At 31.5% G+C, this 15,254-nt stretch overlaps 4 protein-coding genes across 5 annotated transcripts; 2 read left to right on the top strand and 2 right to left on the bottom strand.

Annotated features, from left to right (window-relative positions):
- The first annotated feature begins 694 nt into the window (after positions 1 to 694).
- On the top strand, positions 695 to 3,876 carry Glob1 (globin 1). Its single transcript, XM_076386572.1, has 3 exons — positions 695 to 849; positions 963 to 1,188; positions 3,212 to 3,876. Exons 1-3 carry the CDS (start codon positions 695 to 697, stop codon positions 3,347 to 3,349), a joined length of 519 nt encoding a protein of 172 aa, XP_076242687.1. The 3' UTR covers positions 3,350 to 3,876.
- Positions 3,877 to 5,301: 1,425 nt separating this feature from the next.
- On the bottom strand, positions 5,302 to 6,104 carry LOC143188352 (uncharacterized). Its single transcript, XM_076392560.1, has 4 exons — positions 6,030 to 6,104; positions 5,834 to 5,952; positions 5,627 to 5,768; positions 5,302 to 5,559 (listed from the first exon to the last, which is right to left on the bottom strand). Exons 1-4 carry the CDS (start codon positions 6,086 to 6,088, stop codon positions 5,334 to 5,336), a joined length of 546 nt encoding a protein of 181 aa, XP_076248675.1. The 5' UTR covers positions 6,089 to 6,104; the 3' UTR covers positions 5,302 to 5,333.
- Positions 6,105 to 7,944: 1,840 nt separating this feature from the next.
- Positions 7,945 to 10,733, top strand: LOC143188351 (uncharacterized). The gene is made up of 5 exons (XM_076392559.1): positions 7,945 to 8,197; positions 8,838 to 9,180; positions 9,282 to 9,464; positions 9,693 to 10,015; positions 10,588 to 10,733. Exons 1-5 carry the CDS (start codon positions 7,945 to 7,947, stop codon positions 10,731 to 10,733), a joined length of 1,248 nt encoding a protein of 415 aa, XP_076248674.1.
- A 1,178-nt stretch (positions 10,734 to 11,911) lies between these two features.
- On the bottom strand, positions 11,912 to 15,192 carry LOC143187634 (uncharacterized). Of its 2 annotated transcripts, XM_076391868.1 has the most exons (5): positions 15,062 to 15,192; positions 13,494 to 14,851; positions 13,219 to 13,415; positions 12,780 to 12,859; positions 11,912 to 12,411 (listed from the first exon to the last, which is right to left on the bottom strand). In XM_076391868.1, exons 2-5 carry the CDS (start codon positions 14,847 to 14,849, stop codon positions 12,230 to 12,232), a joined length of 1,815 nt encoding a protein of 604 aa, XP_076247983.1. In that variant the 5' UTR covers positions 14,850 to 14,851; positions 15,062 to 15,192; the 3' UTR covers positions 11,912 to 12,229. The 2 variants fall into 2 exon arrangements, with proteins under 2 accessions (XP_076247983.1, XP_076247987.1); XM_076391872.1 differs by lacking the exon at positions 12,780 to 12,859 and having other exon boundaries at positions 12,321 to 12,411.
- Between the last annotated feature and the right edge of the window lie 62 nt (positions 15,193 to 15,254).

The following is a 15,254-nucleotide window of genomic DNA, read 5'->3' as shown; positions in this document are numbered from 1 at the left end:
TCAATATAGTAATTATATCTGAGAAATAATAATGTTACTTGCAAATTAACTACTATGAGTTCTTTTTTTAAATATAATTACTGTATTGAACCTGCAAGCTTTGTGTTTGAAATTTCGTCGGTGGCTAACTATCGGTGGTGATGATTGATCGTGATTGCTTACGCATGCATGCTGGAATCCATTTAAATGAATAAATAAAATGTTCAAGGATAGTGTTTACATAGTTATTACCCGTATATGTACTACATTTTTTTAGGTGCAATGTCTACCTAATAAGAGTCTTACTTCTTATTCTGACGTCAACTTCCTACATAGCGGACTTACGTGAGGGAATGACAGTACAGTCTCTGTTATCAGCTGCATTTTAGATAGCCACCTCCAGGCACAGCGTAAAATCAAACTAGCTTTGGTGAGACTGGCTACCAGTTCTTTCTTATTCCGGTCCGAACAGAGCCCCTCTTCGCTAACCGAGTATAGAAAGGCAGTTCCTCTCCGAAGAGATAGTTGTACGGCAAGGTCGCTCCTTAAATTTCCTAGACAGAAAAGTGACGCGTTAATGTTTACAATCATTTTTCAAAATATCTTCTGAAATCGTGAAGTATATACACGATAACAAAAAATAGCAACCATATTTGAAAAAAGATAATAGTACTTGATTGTGGTAAATATATTGAGAATAAAAAGAGTTGATAAAATGGGATCTATATTTAGTTACGTTTTTGGATATCCTGATGATAACGTTGTTGACCCGAAACTTGGATTAACTGGAAGAGAGAAGAGATTTGTGCAACAGACTTGGAATATACTTCGTGCTAATTCCATAGAGACTGGTGTTGCTATCATGACGAGGTGAGAGCTTGTATGTTTGTATTAGTTCCTGGAAATTTTGAGAAGTTTTTTTCGTTTTTTTACGTTTGAGGAAATAAAATTGAACGATTAACGTAAATGTTATTTTGTTTCAGTTATTTTAAAAAATACCCACAGTACCATCAAGTGTTCACTGCATTCAAGGATATTCCAGTGGACGAGCTGTCGACTAATAAAAAATTTCAGGCACATTGTCAAAATATCATGACGACACTGAACAACGCTTTCGACGCCTTGAATGACATTGACCTGATGGAGGCGGTCCTACATACTGTTGGTGAAAGACACGGCAGAAGAGGTCAAAACAGACAACAGTTTATTGTGAGTCTATTCATTCAATTATTGCTCTTCATTCAGGTTTAATCTTCATTCATCTAATTTATTTTATTCACGTTACACGATTGACATGCAATTTTAAAATATTGTTTGATGATTTTCGCAAATGTTTCTTCATTTCATTGAGTACACCGAAACATTCAATTAAGAAATTCTACCAAATCAGGCAGTGGAACAATTACGAATTTTTTTCAATACACACATTTAAATGTTTTTTTTTTAAACAGATTCAATTCTATTTTCAAGCATGTTCAAAATTAATTTCGTTGTAATACTTCTTAGATAATTTTATCATAACTTCTATAGAGATTTGATTAGATTATTGACAAAGCCGGAAGGTTATCAATTATCAACATTCTTCTAAAAAATGCAAATCGATACATCAAACTAAGTTTCATTGATAAATATGTTAATATGTGTACTACTAATAGGGCTACGTATTTATGGATTATCAAAATAAGTTTAAACAGTGTACTTAATCCAAAGATCTACATATACGTATCCAAAGTTTCTGAGTCGACACAAATGATCTGACATTCGTACGAGTTTGTTACAGAAGAATGACGAACACTCATTGACTTCTGATTATTCGAATTATAATACAATTTTAATTAATTACTGATTAATGCAAAAAGGACTACATAAGATGGTCTTGATGAGTACAATCTTGAACATCGCACAAAGAACTTTTTGAATGACCGTCTAAGGAAACAGATTGAAATTAGATCGTCTTAAATTTAATAAAGTTTAAATTGCTGGTGATAAAGCGTTCGTACGAGCCTTGAATTACATTTAAAATGAATCATGAGTGAGGAGTTGAATTTGACCATAAAATCTATTTTGGACGTATATAAAAGTTGAACGTTTCTAACGAACAAAATATTGGTTTTCCCCTAACTGGTTTGTTCTTGACGTTACCTAAATTTAGAAAGCTAAAACGCGGTTAGAAGCTGATGAGTTTCTAGCTTCTACGCACCATGTTCATATTAATCATTTATGTGGGCGTTACTATACATATTACACATCAGTCAACAAAAGATATCAATCGTTTTGCAAACAGATTTTGTACCTGACAAATGTTAATTAGTTATCTACTGGAACTAATTCGCTAATCAGTCGAATCAAATATATTATCAGTTTCTTTCCACTTCACCTCTTTTCTTAATAAGAGAAGATGAGTGTTCATAATGGCACTTAAAAATATTCAGATTAATCTGTCTTCTAAGCAGGTATATAAATTGCAAATTTTCCTACTGTCTCTGTGTCCCCTTTAATTGCCAAATGTAGAACCGAATTCTAAAACAATCAAGGTACGACTGATGACTCATCTATACTCATTATTCTGATTCCCAAGTGGCGAAGAAGTATACTTTAGCCCTGCCTTCTTCTAAAAGTACCCCTAATTACATTCTTCCTAATGACCTTGCACCCCTATTAAGCCTAAACAGAGTTATGACAGTCATAAAGCTTTCCCATTTGAATTGACCATGGGACCACTACTTTACGACTCGTTGATATTAAATATTTATAAGTACTTTTATTAATGTAACTAATTTTGAGAAATTTAGACTTTCACGGTGAGGATCTTGAAGCAGTCAATATAATCTCTCTTAATAGCAAAGTAATTTAAATCTAGATACTTGCGAGTTGGACAGCTCGAAAATCATAGATATAGTATTGTTATGAAATGTTATTAATATCGATTTATACGAGTTGAACTTACGAGTCCGTTGACCGAATACCCTAGTTCCGATTCGTTCGATTATTGTACTTCATTTACCCATTACCTTTTCTGTAAAAGTGTTTTCATTTATCTCAATACGGATTAATATCTCACAATATTAATTACTACTTTATCATAATTAAACTATGCAATACATGCTTAGAAATGAACTTAAAATAAACAATATTATTCTAATTCAATTCTTATGTTAGAACATTTAAGAAATCTTAAGATCTATAACTATTACTGTGACTATTAATTAATACAAGTGTTTTCATATTTCAGGATCTAAAAGGTGTCATAATGGAAGTGATGAAGTGTTCTTTAAAATCGAAATTCTCTCCTGAAGTGGAAGCTGCTTGGGATAAAACGATTGACCTTGCTTTTTCAAAGATATTCGAAGAGATGGAAAAAAATGGGTGATAAAATTTCAAATACCAAGTATTTTAGCCAAAATCAGTGTCTGTCTCGCTATCTATATGTACACTGTCAGTAATATCGCCGCTGCTTTCAGTATTGTACTTTTTTTCTTTCTTGTTCTTCTCTATTCTTTCCTTCTCATTTTCTGTTTCTTTTTCGTTCAATTTTCTGTATTTTAAATATCAATATTTATTAATAACAATAAAGTCGCTTCTGCGTTTTATCATCTAGATACTTGAAGAATAGGGGAATAAAATGTATATTTATTTGTACTTGTATTTTGTTTCGCGATAATGTTCTCTGATTCTATACAAAATCATGGTGCATATTAATGTCAATAAAGTTCCCAACAATCCAAGCAAAATTGCCAGCAAGGCGATATCGACTTGCAGCCAGGGGTCTTCTTCATAGTGAGCTGGTTCCAAAGTAATTGGAATACTGGAACAAAAGTGTCAAAAAGGAAAAAAGAATCAGTTACCCTAAGCGAACAGTATTTTTGTAAACCAAAAATTTGTGTACGTAAAATGATAATTATTTTAACGTGTAATAAAAAATGTGTAATCTCAAATAAAAACGATTTTAAATATTTACATGATAAACGTGTTATCGATTTTACAAAAAATAACTATAATTATTCAAGCACAATTCAATCTAATTCTCCAAAAATATTTATCTGTAAAAGTACTGTGAAAACGCAAATGAAAATTTTGTTCGTTAGAAAGCTTGCAGTACTAAGCTAAGTGATCCGTATTTTAAAATTAAAGAAATTCACCTAAATCAACCTATAACACGGTGCATGCTATATACACTCGTAATTTAACGATATTAAAAAATGAGAGTCCATACAAAGTACAGATTCGGTCACTGAAGACTTAATAGGAATATTTACTCACGAAGGTTCCGTTTCCTCTTTGTTAAGTCCGTCGAAAGCATTCACTACAGATCTGTCGAGGTCCTTCCCCAATTGAGAGAACGCAGATTTGCCCAGCCAATCTGCCAAGTCGTTTCGATTTATTTGACGTAGCCTGTGCGTTATAGCCTCGTGGGTTCTTCCTTTGCCCTCAGCTGGTGAGCCATTCCAGTGAATAAGGTGTTGAAGGCAAGGAACCTCTTCATCCACGTTACGTTCTTTGGTACACAATGACTGGTACAGTAGTGTACTCATCCAATACTACGTACTACATCCCAATAAAGTTATTTTACTTAAATTCCAATGACCCAGCCCCACTACTCATCTCGAGGGTTAGTGTAACCCACACCTAGCGAAACCTATTTGAACTCTGAATTTCAATTCTTTTTATAAAATAAAACCTCGACCTGTTACCTCTTCCCACTCTATTAGAATTTAAGCGTGCACTACTGTATTACGTCGAAGAATGCAAAACGTATCACGGTATTATTTGTCGATGTACCAGCTGATTCCAGGGTATTCGGTAACGCGTAAGTTGTGTAATGAAGAGCAGCGATCAGGCGCCGACACTCGAAAGGTTGGAGTCGCGCTGCCAAGTACTCCAGCTCGTTTACGTTAACATCGATTGTACCGAAGACTGTATGCCACGATAGAATGATAATAAAACATAGATGTACTAAACACTCAGATGTCGATAACTCATTCATTGCAAGGTTAATGATATGGTCTTGAAAACTCCAAATAAACAAAGTCACTTCTATCTTATTTTTTCAGGCACGTGTCTTATGTTTGTTTTACTCAAGTGAGTGAAGTTGTTTGACACCAGCCTTTTTTCATTTCTGCGTAAACACAATTTGTACTCCCTTGAGAAAATAGTCACGAGTCAAATTCATTTTTTCATTTTATTACAGCAAGTAAATATTATATTTTGAAATTCTGAGTTTCCATGGATTTCAAATATAAAATTCTCTTCGAAATAATGTTATTATAGAACATTTGTTTTTTACAAGAAATATATTTAAAAAGTGAAGAACGTTTCATAAAATCTTTGCATAATAATATGTTAATTTACAGGTTTCATCTGCGCTGTCTCTTCGTACTTTTCTTTCTTTTCTTCTTGTAACACCTGTAACACCCTGTAGGTGCTGGTTCCTCAGGTTCTGGGAGCTCCACGGGTATCGTATTCTGCGTGGCTGCATGCACTACTTCGTACGACGGTGCTCTCTTCCTTTTTACTCGTGGTTTTCGAATATAATAGCTTTTAGACACGTCTGCGTCCTCCGCGATAATCGGTATGAGTTTACTAATTGGAAAACGAATCGTGAGTTCACAGCAAGTAGACGCTCTATCCACTGAAAATATATATTCACCCTTTTTTCTTCTTTCCTCGAATCTTGTTGAACAGTTTCATAAGCTTGTTCCTGACGAACAAGGTGCAACAACAAGTAAAAAGTATTGTAGAAAGAAGAATGACTCCCGCGGTTTTTAACGATATCCTGATGGCAGTAGCTCCTGTGATTAATCGGAGCATATAAATAATTATAAAGTATCGCGAAATTAGCAAGATGGATCATTACCACTGATTTTATCGATAGTTTGGTTTGAGTATGGAGTAGTTGCTTTAGTATCCTGCTGTACATTTTTTCCCTTTGCTTCCGCTTCTGCTGCTGCTACTGTTGTCACTCCTTCGTAGTCCCTGAGAATTGAAGAAATATAAAAAATAAGAAGTCCGCTGGAAATGTACGAGAAATTAATAGAATATCGATAATTTACTCCGAGTCATCGGCTAACTGAGCTTCGCGAATCACTTTCGGAGACCTTGAGCTTCTCATACTAAATTCTGCGAGACACGCGATCAAATCTCTTCGTCCAATGCGTTCAAGAAGATCGCTCACGATCGGATAAGTATTTTTTGTAACTGTTCGTAACTGACAAATCCATTTCACAAGCCTTCGGAAACAACTCTGTTCTCGGGCTAGCTTCTGTATTTGTGCATCTGATAGTGTGGCTATTATACGTTACGAATTGTTTTAGATAATGTTATAACAAGTATCAGGAATTTTAAGGTGGGTCTACAGTATATGTTGTATAACAAAGCTATATAACTTTTCAGGAAACAGAAAAGGGACATATGCATAACATTTCTCTTTTCTAAAAAGTTATATAACATGTAGTGTAGACGCAGCTTTAAAAAAGTTCGAACATTTTTGCTAAGAACTATTGATGCATTAATTTGACATTTAATTTTCACTTACAATGAGAATCGAAAGACACAAGTTTTACACACTCTTCAGGTTCCAAGTTCGACGCTAACAACTGGAGTTCTGGCACATCAAGCTCGGTGATAATCTTGTTGGTATGGACAAGAATATCAACGATAATATTTAAAAAATATTTAGCATTAATAATAATTGTAATATTCCAATCGAACACCATAGTCAACTATGCTTCTAATTTTCTGTAAACTTCTTTGTTACATTCTAAATAAATCTTTTTAAAACAATTTTTTCTGACAATTCTCGATTATGTCTTTTTAGGAAGTTATGCAACAAATCAAATTTAAAAGGGAATGTACCTGTAGAAACGAGGAAGAAAAGTAGAGTGGAAGAATAAACAGTCCATGTTTGAAAATGTTTCTCAAGTTCATCGAGGGTTTCAAATACTTCACACACTTCCGTCACATTCTTATTTCTTGCTTCTTTAAATTACACATGAACTGTATACTTCTCTGCATGTAAAATCCTATTAATCTTCTACAACAAATGTGACTGATTGGTTAAGGTATTAATGGGGCTTGAATAAAGGGGGAAGAAAAAAAATTGAGGGGCGTTTAATCGATTTTGTAAAGTAACGAATAAAGTCGAACCTCATAAATGAAATGTTATGTAACTGCGTAACTTATGTAATTGATAAACCTAATTTCTAAAGTATCAACGAGGAATCTTTAGGTCCTTTAACAATATGTGTATAATATCACACAATAAACAGAACATCTTGAAATAATTTTATTAAATGACTGCTTCTAACTTCGTACATATGGAGGCTGAACTGCGTTGTGTATAATGTAAATATTATATGTTGCTTTAGAATTGTGTATAAAGAAATATATACAGGATTTTTTTGAATGAAAGCACCTGGAATATTTTTCGATATCTTTTCATTTATATGTATATTTACCTTGGAGGAAAGAAAGATCTTAATTTCTTTCTACAGATCATAGATATTTACAGATTGTACTGTACATTTATCATTTTTTCAATACATTCAGATGTTACGTATTTAGCAAGTACTATTTCTTCACATTTTGTCACATCAATTTACCAAACAGCTTACTCATCAGACGAATCGATTACCTAGTTTAAATCAGAGCGATATATCAGGAATCAGCACCGCGTGATAATCGATAAATTTAAAATGACTATCATATGTAGATCTGTCAAGTACTCTCTTGACAGAAATATGCAACTGTTACGAATTATTTCAACCGAATTTTCTACCCGTTCATTTTAGAATGAAATTTGTACGCACACTTTACATTTTGATTGTAGTTTTCGTCGAAAACAAGGTGAGTCCTGAAAAACTCCTCTTGCCTATTAATCGTATTTAGAAATATAATCTATCATTGATAATTAATCAACCACACAGTGGTTAGACAATCAAATGATTACAAATAATTAATATTATCGATATGTTTTTCTTCAAGGAAAAATTTCTTGTTCAATGCATCACTGACCTCGAAGAGACTGAGCTTGTCCACTTGTCGCAGAAGTTGAGCATTTTTGAATGCTTGCAGCTTTTGAAAGCTGTGTACGAGTTGACTCCAGAGAGGCTGATTCGTAAAGTGAAGAAACGCGCAGCTTTGGATGAAAATTTGAATTATCTGCCGACTACTTCAAAAGAGTGTCTAGTCAACCTCGAACAGTGGAATAATGACTTTCCAAGTAAAAATAGTTAATGTGACGTCATTTTAGTACTATCTGTACTTGAAGCAATACGATGAACCTATCAATGCGTTTTCAGTAGAAACTTAATCGAAGAACTACGTTATGTTCATTTATTAGAAAAATAGAATATCATTGAATTATATATAGTTATCTAACAGTAATCTCACAATGTGAGATTGAACAATATAGCTGTGTGCCTGATAAAATATGATTTCAAGATAGCAAGTTACTAATGATTCACGTAGGACGACACGTGTTAAATGCATAATATAATCATTTGTCATATTATTTTCAGTAACATTCCCTGAGTCATACACATTTCCAAAGAAATATATATTTTTTCTTATACAATACATTAGAAATTATTGAAACAAAATTGGAACATTATTTTCCAATCGTTAGAGCCAATAATAACAGGACATGTTATATTTAATATTGCATTTTAAATGACTAAAAAACTTACATATATGACGAATTAATAAATCAGTTAAAACTCTAAAATTATTAATGTCTTTTCTATAAAATTGGAATAAATCAAAAATAAATTTTATTTATCATACGGCAAAGATCTTTTTATGGATACATGGAACTTATATCGATAAAAATTATAGATAGCGAAACCCCTACTTTATGACAGAAAATGCAAAACTTGGGGGACGATCAACGATGGAGATATCGCTGAGATGGTTAGGACGTGCTGACCTGGCAAAGTATGTGAGAGAAAATCGCAGATCAATTAACTTCCTCAACACGAAGGATTACGATAGAGCCGATACGTTAGAATTTCCAGGACACAGAGTGTCACGGAGGCAAACGCCAAAGAATGGCAAACGTTCGTCTGTAGCAGGAACGAAAAAGGAGAAGAAGAAGAAGAAGAAGAAAAAGAAAAAGAAGAAGAAGAAAAGAGCTCATCAGGAGCATGCCCAGACTTCTGTGAAACACAATCAGTATATCGTAGCAACAGCAGCACATGCCACAGCGTAAGAAGCTTTTTAATAATTTTTAATTAACTACTTATTATTTTTATTCGTCAGACAGAAACATAGTAACACGTGGTCGATTTCAAAATACAACGTTTCAGCCACAAGATGCATCAAGTGAAGAAGAAAGAAAACAAGTCACAGAATAAGAAAGATTACCTCGAACAACATCGCTCGATATGTTGGTCGATCCTGTTCGTTATACTGTTCCTTACCCTTTGCCTCGTCGCAGCGAACTTTCTTCGCACGAGAAGTCGTACGATGGCACGTGGTACGCGATTCAAGTAATTATCGTAGACAGACTAAGTGTAATCTAGTTGTTAATGTATGGTATAATGCATAAAGCATTTTGTAAGACTTTTTTCGCACCTTCTACATAAATATTGAATTTTAATACAACGCTGCGAAGCAGTACAAAAGATACGATTACTTGTTCACATTCTGATGAAATTCATTCGATTTTTTAAATATTATAATCCATTTTTAACTTATTTATGTTTTTCTATATTTAGGTATAAGTGGGCTACAAATAAACATGATAAAGACACTTTTACTGATCATTTGGAATGGAATGACGACCCAGTCTGCTCTTGTTCAGATATTGACGATGAATGCACAGGGAAGTGTCTTACATGCAAACGAGATTATCGGACACGGGATGTTGCGATTCATCGAACTGGCTCCGATTTGAGCAGGGTTTGCGTACAGAAAATGAAAGATAGGAAAGAAAAAAGAAGAAAAAGATTCAGTTTTCTTCAGAAGGGTTTTCAAGACAGGAAGAAACAGAAGGACCAAGAAAATAGGAATAGGAAGTGCGTAAGAAGGAACAATGCTGGTACGATAGAATGTGGAAATCAGCAAGATGCCTCACAAATACTCTAGAAATTTATATTTTGCATTTTTAAATCCTCATTTTATTTAATTCGTAAATTTATATTGAAATTAGTTTTACCGAAAAATGGCATTTATTAATAATAGTAATTTCAGTCGAATGACTTTAAGAGAAAAATTTGTATACATGACATTCAAATATCGAAGATAGATTGCACATCTTTCGTTAAAGAAATATCTTACATGTGTCATGATAGTAATTAAAAACGTGTGATGCATCTTGTATACGTGTTAATTGTAATATATTATCAATCCAATACATTACCTTATATTATTTTATATTATTGCAAGCATAATATCTAATAATCTCTTTATAAAATTTAAGGAGATGGTTGCAAAAAAGAGTAAAACAACACGAGAAATTTCCAAGCATTTCTCAAGAAGATTATCGACAATGTGCATGTTGCAAATGCAATTTCAACTCGATAGGTAATGCATAAAATAATTTTAATTAAATCTGTAGTAGTTTAATATTGATGTCCGACTGGGAAATAAATATCTGTTTTATGTATATAGAGAAAATGCTTCGCGAGAAAAGAGAAGCCGAGAAAAGAGAACTGCATAGACTGAAAATGAAAAAACGTAAAGAGAAGAAAAGTAAAAGAGAATTTCGAAAAGCAGATAAATATGCAGATGTATGTTACAAAAATACTTGTAAATAAACTATTATTTACACAGTTGTATTTATTTCAAATTTTATTTATTTTTTTTTTTTTTTGTTAGAAATATTAACAAACGTCACACTGAATATATAAACACTACAAAATTTATATTTCCTATTTTTAATTACTTCATTTTATATAACGCTTTTTATCAACATTTTTATTGATTTTACTAGACTTCGAATTCCAAATATACTTATCATGAACAAACTATTACTTTCTACGTTATAAAGTTTCCCTTATCTTATCTTATTCTATTTTTATCTTATTTGTTTATAAGAACATGTTTTGCTATAAAGCATCAGTCGTATGCGTCGTTATTTATAACTAAATAACAACATCATATTTGATCACCAACGATCATTTCCGTTAAATCGTTAAAATACGTTACATAATTTATTCCAAGTATGAAATTGAAAATATAATGAGTAGAAAACTAAAGTTCTACATGTTATTTGATATGGTTTCTGCATTAGTAAATATTGCTAACAATTATACATATTTTATCACAGTAGGAAAAATGAGTATTCTCTGTTTTTATTTATTCAAACTAATTAGAGAAACTAGTATTTAAACAATAAGTCAAATATCGGATTATAGAAAATAAGAAAAAACATTGCGATCAAAAAGACCTATAATCTATTGCAGTTAACTTTCAATTATTCAACTATAACACCGTAAAAATTCATTTCGTGATTTTCAACATTCTCTCTAATTATTTTGAATAGATTATTTTTGGACAAGATTACAGAATAAAAAGTAGAAAACTGAATTAAAGATTGGCAGTGTTCCAAATAATTAAACTATACAGGGTGCACCAGGCTGTATCATGAACTTTTTTCAGTATAATTAAATTCAATACAATTTCAGTCAATTGATTTACTATACTTCAAAAACCTTGAGTAACAAAATTACACTTTTATTTACCTGTTATACTAAATATTATGTTTTATACTAAATGTCATAATATCTGAGGTAATTAATAAATCGCTGTCTCAAATATTTATTTTTTTAATATATTTGCACATAAATATGAATATGTGTTCACATTTATGTATATATTCATTTATATAACTTAAGCTCTCAATATAACTGTTTCTCAATCGATATTTTCACAAATTGAGTAATCAATTTATTAACATCTTTCAGTATAAGAGACTTGCAAATTATTTTGAAAAGTACTTTTTAATACTCACATTAGAGATCTTTAAATTAGTTTTCTTCACAATGATGTTCAATTTAGTTCCATTTGAATCAAAATATACTATTTAAATTGAATACTACACTAGTCAGAAGAATTACTTACTTCAATAACTAACTGCTAGATTGATAAGTGAGGTAGACTGTGGCTCGAAAACTTTTACAAATATATTATTATACTAAATACAAAACATTTTATTTTTATATATTTATCCTACTTATTAAACTATATTGCGATGTGATCTCCTAACTGTATATTAATTGATTTAAATCAGGTACTACTCTAGTCATATCCTTTAGGGATCTTCGAATTGGCCTTCTTCAAAATTTTTCGGCCAAGTGAGAGTTCCGTCCCGCAACATTTGCACGACGCGCGTTATAACTCGTTTTTGGTGTGAATCGGCAGGACGATAAGAAGGTCGAAATGGATTATAACAAGTAATAGGTGGATAAGTGCGAAGCCTTGGTTCTTTACACTCTGAAAACAAGATAGCAATTTCGAACGCCAATTTCACTTGTTGCTCACTCTCCTGGCACTACATCAATTTTCATTGAAGACGATTACGACAAAAATGGTAAAGTACTAATTATTTCTACAAATATTTTTCTAGTGTATTTATAATATGTTCTCATAGCTAATCCATGTGAAATCATTTTCGAATTATTTGTACATTTCAATAGTTTGATATATATAAGATGTTACTGCTGAAATTCCCGCCATGCCAAAAGAGCTTAACCGTTGTGCAATTCTTATAATAGTTTATAGTATGTGTTCAACAGTGCAGTTAAGAAGTTAGTGAATTTTTAAAACTAGAAGGATTAATTAATAGTTTCGTAAAATTTTACCGTGAGGATCGAACTCGTCAGCTGTATCCTCGGAACTGTCCCAATGTTCCTTTTTAGTTTGGTTAAAAAGTTCTGCTGGACTAAAGCAAAAGTAAGAATATTTGATTTATGCATACTTTTAATGCTTTCTACTTAATAATTAGTAAATAATATTTATAAAATTGTACATTTACTATAATATATGTAATATGCACATATGATATAATTTTTATTAGATAAAAACTTATTTATCGTATCATATAATTGAAATTCTATAAATTGAAATTATAAGTGTACAGAAAATATTTTTAATTTATTTTTTTGAAGGAGTAGTAAATTGAAATGATAAAAATTTGAAGAACTTTTCTATATCAGAAATTTTTAGGAAGTATATTAGTTGTGTTTATTTATAATTGGAGTTCATGAAATGAATACTCAAACAAAAAAATAAGTAACTTACAATGAGCACATGTATTCTCCATCTGATAAATCTTCTGAAGATGAGCTTGAAGATGTAGAATATTGTCTTTTATCTTCAAAAAACGTCTCTGGTTCCTCTATTGGTTTTGGTTTGGTTCCATTCATTCTTCTATTATCTTCATGCCAATGATTTCTCAAAATATGTTTCGTACTTTCGTAATGAGTATCCCTATTGAGCTATTGATGTGATTAATTATTAAAAGATTCTTCTGGTTGCTTTTAACCATGAGATTATGTTTCTTTTTACATTCTTACCGATATACCATCAGTTGAGAAATAGTTTTGTTCAAGATCCAGTCCTATCAAGCTTGATAACTTCTCTATCACTTCTGGTACTGTTTCAAACTCATTGTTGTAAAGATCAAGATATTGCAAGTTGTTCAACAATTTCATACTTTCAGGCAGCTGATACAAATTGTTATAAGATATTTTAAATTCTTTTAGTGACACCATTTCTCCAATATTGCTAGGAAGCATTGCTATTTGATTTTTATGTACTATGAAGCTTGTTAAATTTTTTAAACAACAAATTTCATCAGGCAACCAATTCATGTTATTACAACTCATGTCCACTTTAGATAAGTTAATAAAGTTATTGATAGTTCTGGGCATCATTGGAATCCCAGTTTGACTCACATCAATCTCTTTAAGGCAAGATGGATCTTGCAATGATTCGATTGGCAGACACCAAAAACTGTTTCCATAATAACTTCTTGAGTTTCCTATTATCAATTGCTCAAGTCTGGTCATTCCAGCAATTAGTCTTTCTACAGTTGTTTCAAAGATTTTACATTGCTTCATGAATAACTTTTTAATACATGATATAGATGGTTTCTCTGGCAGATTAAATGCTTCAAATCTTGTTTCATTTAATGATACTATCTCTAACTTGTTATACTTAGAATTCAATATCCACGATGGAAATGATGGACAAATATTATTCTTTTCAGCATAAAAGGCTATTAAATTGGTGCTCTTTGGAGAAATGTTCAATTTTGAACAAATGTTTTGTGAAAAATTGAAAACTTTTAAGTTATACATTCCTTTAGCAACACATTCTGGAATTGCTTTAAACTTATTATTTGCAAGAGAAAGATTCTGTAGACAATTTAGGTTTTCGTATGATGTAGGTAAATTATTTAAGTTATTAAAACTGAGATCCAGGTTTTCCAAATTTGGTAAATTAGTCAACTGTTGTGGAAGTGATTTGTTACAATTTCCACGTGCTGTTAATGTTTTCAGGCTTTTTAATTCACAAATTACATTTGGAATACACACAAATTTATTGTAATCTAGGTTTAAATACACTAGTTTATTTAATATGCTTAATGAGTTTGGTAGACTACTTAGTTGATTATTAGATAGATTAAGATAAACTAAATTTGTTAAAGATTCAGCAAAATTATTTGGTAACTCAGGTACTTGATTTTCTTGTAAAGATAAGTTCTCCACAATTTGTGTTTGTGTTACTTTGTAGATTTCCTTGTTTATATCTTCTGTTAAAATTGTATTTGAATCGTTTTCTTCTATAGTATTGCATAATGGTTCTTTTATTTTTAACCATATCAGGTTGTTTGTTGGTAAAGTTTCCAAACTGCATTCTTGGGACATATCTAATAAAAAATTTAAAGGGACATTAAATGTAGTCGCATTCACTTTTATTTTTAATAGATATATGATTTCAATTAAGCTTTGTCAAAGAAGTATAACTTTGATATGTTTTCTAATTAATTATTTTTTTCCAAAGATTTTTACACCTCTATTTCTTTTTTTAAACAAGCATCAACCAAATAACATAAATTTATTTAAATATTAATACAAACCTTTATCTTATTCACTTCTGTATTAATTTTTAAAGTATGGCACATGTATTTGTGCTTAATATTTTGTAAACTGTATATCTAATCCAAAATATAAACAAATGTTAGGGAGGTTAGAGCTCCCACAAATTTAAGACGTAAACAATACAACCACTACTATGTAATTACTACTGGCGTCAACGTGAAGTTTATAGTA

Source organism: Calliopsis andreniformis, chromosome 2, assembly GCF_051401765.1.
Source record: "Calliopsis andreniformis isolate RMS-2024a chromosome 2, iyCalAndr_principal, whole genome shotgun sequence".
Classification (NCBI taxonomy): domain Eukaryota; kingdom Metazoa; phylum Arthropoda; class Insecta; order Hymenoptera; family Andrenidae; genus Calliopsis; species Calliopsis andreniformis.
This window is presented reverse-complemented; position numbering and strand designations above follow the sequence as displayed.